At 39.7% G+C, this 11,237-nt stretch overlaps 1 protein-coding gene across 3 annotated transcripts in view; it reads right to left on the bottom strand.

Annotated features, from left to right (window-relative positions):
- The window catches only part of DDX42 (DEAD-box helicase 42), a 43,524-nt gene extending 32,488 nt beyond the window's left edge, over nt 1-11,036 (bottom strand). Inside the window, exons 1-3 of one of the 3 annotated variants that reach the window (XM_057716026.1) lie at nt 10,929-10,964; nt 10,799-10,848; nt 1,672-1,908 (exon numbers count right to left, since the gene is read on the bottom strand). In XM_057716026.1, coding sequence (XP_057572009.1) covers nt 1,672-1,892 — 221 coding nt within the window. In that variant the 5' untranslated portion in view covers nt 1,893-1,908; nt 10,799-10,848; nt 10,929-10,964. Of the gene's footprint in view, nt 1-1,671; nt 1,909-10,487; nt 10,637-10,798; nt 10,849-10,928 lie in introns of those variants that run through there. The other 2 variants (XM_057716025.1, XM_057716024.1) reach the window with 2 other exon arrangements.
- Nucleotides 11,037-11,237: the final 201 nt, after the last annotated feature.

Below are 11,237 nucleotides of genomic sequence, written 5' to 3' on the forward strand. Positions count from 1 at the left end.
TTTCAATAGTGTCTGTTAAAAATCACATTTCCAATTCTGTCAAAAGGGATGTTTTCAGTACAAATTTAGTATACTACTGTTGAACAGATATAGCAAATATTAAAGTGCATGCCATGGAAAAAAATACTTTTGTATGAAATATTAAAAATGTAGTTTATTCTTCACAATCCTTTAAAAATTTTTAGAGATGTATTTATAAGGCTAGAGACTTTCTACAGAAGTTCTGGGCACTGGGGTGTGGGCTGGGGTGGGATGAATTGGGAGATCTGGGACTGACATACACAATTACTAATAAAAAATATCAAATTGTACACATTAAATATATGCAGTTTATTGTATGTCAATTATATCTCAATAAAAGTTCTTAAAAAAAAAGTTCTGGGCTATTTTCTGTGAACCAACAGAAACTTCTAGAATTAAAAATAAATGCTCAGGAATATAGCCAATATTTTATAATAACTATAAATGGGGTATAACCTTTAAAATTTGTGAATCACTATGTTGTACACTTGAAACTTACATAACATTATACATGAACTACACTTAAAAAAAAAGTTAAAAAAAAATGCTCACTATACTATGTAAGTATTGAGAAAAGAACTTCAACATCTGGAAAAAGTGTCACTTTCCCTACAACAAATATGCCAGAAAAGAATATCCATATAGCTATACATTAAAACAAAACAAAAATATTATTTAGATCTTACCTCAGAATTAAATGCAATAGTAATACAATCAAATATTAAAGAAATCACAACTACAGCCTAAAATTTTTAAAGTATTTCAAGTCTTCATTTTAAAAGTTTTAACCACTGTTATGTGCTACATATACACATAAATGCAAATTCATTTATATAGTAGTTTCATTTAATGTATCATTTAAAGTATCCCTGAACTGGTAAACTGTTCTCTAGAATAACGATCCTTAACTTTGTTGAATCTTAAACACTTACTTCTATACTTAACTGCTAAATAATATACCAGCTTTTTAAAATGCTGCTGTATACTTTAAAAACTCTGATCTTGAGGGTTTTTTTAAACTAAAAAAACCTCAAGCAGTGTCACAACCAGGTTGGAAATAACAACACAAGATTTCTTCAGACTCGGCAAACAGAGAAGTTATAGTTTATACTGAATCAGAGCTCAAACTTTCAAACCCCAGCTTTTTAACAATCACCTTATCAGACAATCAGGTTTAAAAAGGTAACTGAGAACTGGGGGGAAAAAAATCTGAACAGATTTTCCTACCACTATTTGATGTTACAACCCAGGTTTTAAGGACTTCGGTACTGAGCCAAACTTTGTCTCTACCAGTTCTGACAAATGCTTGTGTTTCCAAAACAACTTATATGGTGTAAATAAAAAATTTCAGTAAAGACCATCAAAAGCCATGTGAATTACTTAAAACTCTTTAGCCATACTTAGATTTAAATGGCCTCAAGTCCTTTTTGTAACAAGCAAAAATAAAGTACCACAAAAGTATTATATTCCCTATGAATGAAGAGGCATAACAATTTAACCTGTTATGAACAATGCAATTCAGTGAGATAACCAATTTAAGAAGTCATATTATTATTTGAGAAACAAATGGTTTCTTTGCTTCAATTTCTATTAATGGAATGAATATCTCAAAGCCTAATTTTAGCTAAATTACCAGGTATTACCACTTACGCGTTTTCTTCATCAAAGTTGGCCCGCTTAGAACCAATTTTGTAGAAAGAAGGGAGCTGTGGTGGAGCCGACTTTCCAAATCCAGAAGAAGAGCTGGTTGCCCCAAAGGCACTATGGGACTGCTGTGGGAGTTTTGGTTCCTCCTTCTTTCCAGCACTAATGGCAAAACCTCCGAAGCCAAATCCCCTCTTAGTGCCAGGGCCACCTTTATTCCAGTTCATGGTGTCAATGATTGATCTGTTAGGAACAAGATACACTTATATAAATTTAACTTTATAAACAGTCCACCAATTTTTATGTCTCTTTCAACCTTTACCTACAATTTTATTTTAAATTTTTGCCTCAACTAAAATTTTAACTTTGGTTCAGCAAAGACTGGCACAACACTGTAAATCAACTGTACTTCAATTTAAAAATTGTAACTTTGTACTTCAGATATGTAATACGCTAATAACCTCAATGAAAGTCACATTTTCTGAAACACTGAAGAAATTATTTCTTTTATGAGATCTCAATCTGAACAGGAATGCAGTATTTACTATCACACCCTTCAAAAGGATTTGAGTGCCAATTTAACATTACTCACTTAGCCTATTGTTAAGGATTACAAAGAAATTTCCTGAACACCGATCAAACAGGTTTAAAAACACCTTATCTCTTATTAGTCTTGGTTCCAAAAAACCTTTTTTGAATTGACACAAGTTAGCTAAGTTTTATAGAAGAGCAGAAAACTCAGCAAAAAGGAACAAAATTTAAAACTACCTGAAATTTCTCTCCCAGATATGCAATTTTGTTGGTATCTTTTGCTTTTTTCTACGCATAAGTGTATACACACACACAATTCGAAATCAAAACTGAAACCATACAACTATACTGTACAAGTTGTTTTAGTTACTGACTTCTTCAAATGATATATATGAACATCTTTAAATGTCAATAAATACATTTCTCCACTTCTGCTTTTTTTAAAACTTGCGAAACATATATCTTTGTGCATACGCTTTATTTCCTTAGGATTAATTTTTTTAAACGCAATTGTTTAGCAAAGGGGAATGTGCATTCTAAGTTTTACATTTATGGAAAAGTGTCCATCATACACTTAGTAATATGAGAAGGGCATAAAACAAGGTGGGTGGTATGAGTCAATGTAAAAGCATGTGTTACATGTACAGAGATAGCTAGAGGGCTGTTTATCAAAATGTTAACAGCAGTTATTTTTTACTTTTTTCTTTGTATTAAAGTTTACCATTAATAAGAAAAGTAGCCAATGTGAAAAGAGTTCCAAAAACTGCTTTTTATGATGGCCATATTGAAGGGACCAGGAACAGGAACAACATTCTCTACTTTTCTGGTTCTATGCCCCTCCCCCATATGTAATTTATAGGTTTTGTTTTAACTGCTATTATATAGCACTTAGTTCAGTTTGTTTCATATTGAGTTTGATTCATGCTATGTCAATCTCTACCCTTAGTTCCAGGTAGGGGGACTGTCTTTACTCATTTTGGACCTTGCATAAAAGTTATTCATGGCTAGAATAAGAACTTAATAAGTGACAGTTTACTTAAAGTAAACTTAATTTAGACCATTTCCTGTCTTCTTCAGGAACTCCTTAAGGGGAATCAGCATAATTCTAGTGAGATAAGATTTAGTAAGAATATTTACAAGCCAGAAAACTTTAGTGTCTCATAGTATTGTTTAATCAATCTGTGAGCCTGGCTTTCTAAGAGCTGCTCCTAAGCAACAAAAATGACAGATTCTGAATTTTAATTTTCTTCCTAGTGTATATAACGCATAATAAGAGGCTAATAATATATAAGCCATTGAAATCAGAAGGTAGGCAAAGGAAGGATGGGGAAAAAAAAACACGCCTTGGTAGATTTTAAGAATTACATTAACAATCCCCTAGCAGGAAGACTTTCAATGGTTTATCAAAAGCTTGCCGAGGAAGGTCAGGCAATGCACTGGGTGCTGGGTGTTTACAGATGAAAGATACAGTCCCATTCTCAAGGAGTTCACAGCGTAGTTTTAGCCAGCCAAGAAAAAAATGTGTTCTAGCAGAGGTAGTGCACAAAATGCATTCATTGATGGCCCAGGAGAAGGGTACCCAACCTATGATGAATAGAGGACAAGGTACAGTTTTTCTGGAGATGATACTGGTGTCAACTTTTTAAATCTGAAGAGGCAATAGCTCAGGGAAGAAGTGTCAGAAGAGGGAATTTTAGATCAAAGGCACTGTAAGTGCTACCACAGAGAACTGTAAATATTTCAGTGCAGCTAGAGTTCTGTAGGACACTTGGGAAAGGTGCAGGGCACATGTTCAGAAAGACAAGCAGGGCCCAGATGAACAGTTTAGTATAAAATGCTAAGAATACACTATACAAAACTATACCCTGCTGGCTATAAGGAATCATTAATTTTAAGCAAAAAATGATGTTTCAGATGAGTGTTTTAAAAAGATCAAAGATAGGAAAAGCTGGACAAAAGGAAAGTGATTAGGACATTACTATAAAAATACAGACATGAAGTGACAAGATACTGAACAACTAAGGAAGTGGCTATGGGAAGGAAAAGGAAGGGGGGTGTAGATCTGATTTGTTTACTTAGGTATCTATGAGGAAGAATCAACTAAGGTGAGTGACCAAATCAGACATGGAAGCTGAGGAAGGAAGAGTCTAGAATAACTTTGGAGGTTTCTGGCTTTTACAGACTGGTTGAATGGTGGTGCCATTAACAGAGATGGGAACCTAGAAAAGCCACATGAGGAGAAGCAAGTAGAAAGTGAGATCAGTTTGGTACCTATGAGAGAGCTAAGGATGGTTGGCAAGTAAGGTCTGTAACTGCAGAGAGAGATCTGTGATGGGGCTATAGATGTGATACAAGACATCTGCATTTGAGGTTACTGATATAGACAAGCTAGCAGAGAGAGGGCCAGTGAGAAAAGGGGTGAGACAATCTTAGTGCAGGTCAGTATTTAGGAATGGGCAGATGAAATGAAGCTCACGTGGAAACTTGAGCAGGAACAGAAAGGAAGGGAGGATAGTAGAGAACAGTGACACAGATGGGGAGGCAAGTTTTATAGGCAGAAAGGAATGTCCAAGATGTTAAAAACTAAAGAGAAGACAGGTGAGATAAGAACTGAAAAGCCTCTGTTGAAGCAGTGGGGGCAGGGTTAAGGAATGATTAGTAAGTGGTAGAGGATGAAGACTAGGCCAAGAGGAGTACAGATTACTTTCTAGGTTGTTTACCAATGATAGGAAGGAGGTGTTAACTAGACGAGTTAACAATGAGGTGTTAACTAGAGGAATTTCATTTAAGGAAGAAATGTAAGCATGTTTATATGCTAAAGAGGAAAAACCAACAAACAGAAAAAAACTAAAGACTTAGGATGACAGGAAAAATTCAACTTCTGCCACAAACAGGCAAGGGCTGTGACCTTGGGCAGGTGAGAGTTGCTTAATGGCTTAAAGACATAAGATGCAAAATTTGCAATACTTTTTTAACTCTTTGGAGATCTGGGTCAACCAAAAGCCTGAGAACACTTCAGTGCCCCCAAGCCTTTCACTAGTGTGATCTAGATCACACGGCCCATGTTCCCTAATTCATTGCCTCTAGCAAGGCCAAACAACTGTGCTTTCTATACCCCACTGACTAGAATGTCAGCTCCACGAGGTCAGGGGCTTTGCCTGTTTTGTCCAGGGTATCCTTAGTGCCTAGTGTATATGGTACTCAAAAATTTTATGTTGAATAAGTATCATGCATTCAGGCTCTTCAAAATTCATCCCAGTATTTGTGAAAACCACCATCTTCCATTATTACAAAGCTTGCTATCTAGCCAACCAGTCATCCTGATTAAATCTAAGCCAGATCATCCTCACTGCACCACTAATTCTTCCTTTCTTGACAACAGTGTTTCCTATTAGTCCATGTATATGGCTACAGATCCTTGACAATCAGAGGTTTGAGGGACTATAGCTAATATAAGAAGCACAAGATGGTCAACATAATCTCTATTTGGTTTTATGATGTTCAAAAAAAAAAAAGAACCCTCCTCTGCTTAAGCTATTAAGGCTATTAAAATTAATTTGCATTTTCTAAGCAAACATTGTTTGGAGAAGAGACATCTACTAAATAGTTAAAAAGGAAGTCAAAACATATGAGGATATTAAAAAATTAACTGTAGTCCTGCTATTCGTGGGTCTCCTCAAAGCTCCCTTTATTTGTTCTTAACACACACACACACACGAGGCTTTTTTTCAGGTTTTAATAATATGCCTGGTACATCTTTCCCACAAGCTGGCAAACATATCAAACAGCTCTGAAATTTCCTCTCTCCCTCTATAAACACTTCTCAAATTGATGACAAAAAAGGTGAAAAATCACCACATGGCTTCCAACACTCAGGTAAAGCTCACAGATGTCATTAAAAACAACAACCAGCAACAAAAACAATCCAATTTTAAAAGTGGTTAAAGGACCTGAATAGACATTTCTCCAAAGATATACAAATGGCCCAAAAACAAACAAAAACCACCCCCCCCCCCCCACACACACTCACCAGAAAATAACAAGTCTTGGCAAGGATGTGCAGAAACCAGAACCCTATGCATTGCTGGTAGGAATGTAAGATGGTTCAGCTGCTGCAGAAAACAGTATAGTGGCTCCTCAAAAAATTAACCATAGAATTTCCTCTTCTGAGTATATACCCAGAAGAACTGAAAGCAGGGACAAACATTTATACACCCATGTTCATGGTAGCATTATTCACAATAGCCAAAAGGTGGAAGCAACCCTGTGTCCACAGATGGATGGATAAACTAAATGTGGTGAGATAAATACATAGCAATAGTATTCAGCCTTGAAAAGGAAGAAAATTCTGATACATGCTATAACACAGATAAGCCTTGAGGACATCATGTTAAGGAAATAAGCCAGTCACAAAAGGACAAATACTGTATGATTTCACTTATATGAGGTACCTAGAGTAGTCAAACTCAGAGACAGAAAGAAGAAGGGTGGTTGCCAGGGATTAGGGGCAGGGGGGGATAGGGAGTTACCGTTTACTGGGGAGACAGTTCCAGTTTTACAAGATGAAAAGAGTTCTGTGGGCATTATGGTGGTAATGGTAGCAAAACAATGTGGATGTACCTAATGCCCCTGAACTACCCACTTAAAAATGGTTACTTTTTTTTAACATGTATTTTATCACAGTTAAAAAAAAACGTGAAAATCAAAGAATCAGAATCCCATCTGCGCATGGATTTTTAGATTGCTATTTTATCCAGTTTATAAGGGACAATAACGTTATCTAGACCTCACTCTCTACTCTGAAATGCAAACATACTTGTGAAACCTCAGTTACATTTTTTCTCTTTAAAAAAGTGCTTTTTAAACTAAAACATGTAATTTGAAGAGAAATAGCTGTATACTAGAATCATAAACAAAACGTATAAGCAATTTGTTTTAAACCTGAGTTGGGTCTTAAAAATAACAAACATTGTTTTATATAGAACAACAACCACTTTTTGTTATGTGTCCAGTACTGAGGGATAACATCTCTCCTTTCCCATAATCTACAAGAAGTGACTCTGTGGTAAAGTATTAAATGAAGTAATAGCAGGTCAGAAACAGTGAAGAGAGAAAATGAATTTCCCTTCTTTTGCAGGTGTTTGTTAATACTGTGGAACTAGGGGAAGTCACACTCAAGGGAGGTGAGCCCTCAGATGCTCCACAAACCTTCTTTCAGGTTCCTGCAGACCCTGGCCCCAAACTTCCGGCCCTACATTTCTGATCCCGTCATTCCCTTTAATTCAAACAGCTCTCCACAGTTACTCAATCAGGCTGGAATAAGACTCTCCACTGTGTCAACGAACTACTTTACATGCACTTTGGTGAACGCTCTTCTCTCTACCTGTATTCCCTCCCCACCAAATCTCTCACTATACCCACCTACTGAAGTCCCATCCCTCAAAGCCCATCTCAAATACCAACTCCCAGAACTATGATGTGAATGTGGTTCCCCAAGAGAAGTGGTTATCTCCTTCCTCAAACTCCCTTTCTAGTCTTTAAACACCCAACATCTATTCATAACTATTTGTCCTCTTTTATCTGTCCAACCCCGTGTTACAAGTTCTATTGCTAAAGAAGCAGGCTTATTCACTTTTTCCCCTCTTTTGTTTTCCAGAGAATACACTCATTATTCACATTTATTCAAGGTATAGGAGACCCAAGAAGATTTACAATTTGGCCAAAGAGAAAAATTGAAGACAGCATAAAGTACCTGCTTGGTACTATTTAGATGCTAAAATGTGATTTAGGAGAAAATCATAACAGCATAGTGAAGGAGCAAAGACTATGGAGCCAAGCTGACTACATTTAAACACTGGCTTTGCCACTTACTTGATGTGAACCTCATGGAAGTTATTCAGCTTCTTTGGCTTTAGTTTCCTCATCTGTAAGACGGGGAGACTATCGCCTACTTCACAGGGCTGACGTGAAAAACTGAATTCATACACAGAAATACACTTAGAACAAAGCTTGGCAAATAGTGCACTATGTGTATTAGCTGTCATGTTTATCATTATTTTTTCTCCAGAAATTAATCTCTCCATTGGTAAGTGGAGAATATCAAGCTAGACTTCTCAGGTTTCTTTCAACTCAGGGATTCCATACATCAGTGCCACATTACACTGGAGATGTCAGAGTTCACTATGAGCTGACAGATGAGGACAGGCTTTATAAGAGAGCTAGAACCCAGGAGATGGGTTTTTAATACAGAAAGATGTAAGCTGAGTAGAGAAGTGTGAAGGAAGAAGACATTCTAGGAAGGAAAGCTAGAAACAGCAGTCTAAGAAGTTAGAGTAAGTGTGGAACGTAAGGAAGATAATTTGGCTAGAGTTTATGTTTTGGGCAATAGTGGAAAATAAGATGATCTAAATGACTTTAAAAATAGTGGACTAAAAACAATCTATTATAAAACTACTTTATCGCTTGTGTTTTTGGAGTAGGAGAAAGATTTCTATTGACAGCTGATCACCAGTTACTCTATCTAATAATCTGCCTTAAGAATAACTCACACACTGTAAACTTGTTGGTTCTTTAACAAGAATTTGTTCAAAACCCAAGAATGTCAACACATTCTTCTAAACCCAAATATAAGTAGATGCTGGATTACACTTACTTTAGAAACATCTCTTTTGTCTCTGCTGGCTTAAAGAAACTAAGAACTGATTACATAAAGATGTGATAAAACTAAAATATAAAGAACTATATTCTTTTATGAATTACAGTAAATTATTATAATGTAAATCAGATCTTACCATTCCTCTGCTCAAAACCCTCAGACAGTTTCCCATCTCAGGCAGAAGAAAAGTAAAATCTTCACAACGTTCTGTGCTTCCCCCCAACCTCCATCCCCTCAGTTCTTCCCTGACCTTATCTACTACTACTCCCTCCTTTGCTCATAGTGCTGCAAGCATGTTGGTCTCTTAACTGTTCCTCTAACAGGCCAGCACCGTCCTCTTCAAGGTCTTTATACCTGCTGTTCCCTTTGCCCGGAACAATCATTCCTCCAGAAACTAGCTGGGCTCACTCCCTCACCTCTTTCTAGTCTGCTTAAGTATCATCTTGTATGTAAATACTTTCCTGATCATGCTATTTCAAAATGCAACGCTTCCCCATCCCTCTTTCCAGTTTTACTTTTCTCATCTAAGACATTAAGCAATTACTAACAAAAAGTATAATTTATATATTTGTTTTCTGTCTCTCTTCCCCTCACTGGAAAGTAAGTTTCATGAGGGCCAGGGTCACAGACCTAGAACAGCGGTAAGGAACAGGCACACAGAAAGTACTGATATCAACAAAAATATTTCTTGATTGAATGAATTGCAGATTAGGCCATATAATGCCCCTTCTGGGTACAGGGAAATACAACATACATTTTTTTCCTCCACCGCTTAAAGCCTAAAAATTAATTTTGGTAAGAAAGACTTACTGACCACCTTCCACTGGGCTTGATTCTGGAAAGTTAGTGAATTAAGACAGAATCTCTGCTCTTTAGGAACTCGAGAGTGTGTACACAGGAGAGAACAGACATACAAAGGTCATTCACAAAAAACCAAAAAGCCAGAGGAATGTGAATGACTGACCAAAGGAGTGAGGGGCAAAGCTTCCACTAAGGTGATAAGGAAGCTATGATTCCCCCCAAACTCTCGACTAGTACGATTGTTCTTCCTTATATTATTGGTGCGTATGCTTGCCACTCCATATAAATTATGTACCCACATCACATAGGCTCTTAAGTAGGCCGCAAAAAAGTTTGTGTGACGGTCGCGATACTAATCACAGATGTACTCAAGGCTACACAAACATCATCGACTTATGTCTTTTACTGCCTTCAAACGAGGCAACTTCTGCCTACCAGGTCCCCCAGTTTGAAAACCAGCATCTGCTGACTGCTACTGGCTTGGGTCAGAATCCTCCCCGCGGCTATCCCTCGCCCGGAGCCCAGCACCCTGCAAATCCCTTCCTTTGCGGGGCGGGCGGGCGAGCGCCGCCTCCGGAAAGCCGCCAACTGGGCCTCGTTAAGAGTTGCGGGAGAAGCGGGAGCCGCGGGAAGGCTACGAGGCTCGGAAGGGCCCCTCGAGGCTTCAGTCCCGCACTCCCACTCCTCCCCGGCCCCCCGCACCTCAGCCTCCCGGAGGCTCCGCCGACTCTTTGTTAAGAGAGGCCGCAGTTCCTTGGCCCTCGCTAGGCCCCGCAGTTGCCTGTGGTGCCCCCAAGGGGTTACGGCCCCGCGTCCAGACCCGCCTCGCACAAACCTGCTACTGTAGCTGCAGAGGCAGCTGCTACTACCGCCGACGCGGTGAGAATCCCACGGCCCGCCCGAAGTACGCGCGGACCAGGCCCAGTCCCGCCGCGCTCCTTCCTCTCCGCCCCCTTCGCCGCCGCCGCCACTCGGCCCGTTGCTGACGGGGGGGGGGGGGGGGGGGGGGGAGGGGAACAAAACCGCACATGCGCAGTGCAGAGAGCGCGCGCCGAAGGGCGGAGCCTGGCCTACGGCTCCCGGAAGGCGCCGCGGGCTCCAGGCCTTAAAGCTCCGGAATGCCTCACAGACGCCTCAGACACTTACAGGCACTGCTGCTGGATGAGGAGTGCTCCTGACCCGTTTAGGAAGTTGGCCTGGAGATGAAGAAAATAACAGTGACAGAGAGCCGCCAAAAAAATCCCAAGAAAGGGGCTTGGGTGGAAACCACACACACCCAAAACTGTCGATCCCCTAAACTCTGCTCCTTTGCAAATACGACCTGGGCAACATTTCTCCGCCTGCCTCTGGCCACGTGGTCCCGTAGAGCATGGCGAACTTTAGCTTCCGGAGCACGGGTTCAGCGTAATGACAACTTGACGGAACCCTAGCGGAGAGCACTGGGATAGGCGCGGGCCGTTCCGGCCCAGGGGCCGGGCTTCTGTAATTCTCCCAGCTGCCCCACCTCGCCTCAGCTGGGCGGGGAAGGAGGCGGTCTCGCGCGCTCCCCGAGGCTGTGTCCCGCCCCCGCGCCGCGCGCAGGCGC

Source organism: Hippopotamus amphibius, chromosome 17 (assembly GCF_030028045.1).
Source record: "Hippopotamus amphibius kiboko isolate mHipAmp2 chromosome 17, mHipAmp2.hap2, whole genome shotgun sequence".
Taxonomy (NCBI): domain Eukaryota; kingdom Metazoa; phylum Chordata; class Mammalia; order Artiodactyla; family Hippopotamidae; genus Hippopotamus; species Hippopotamus amphibius.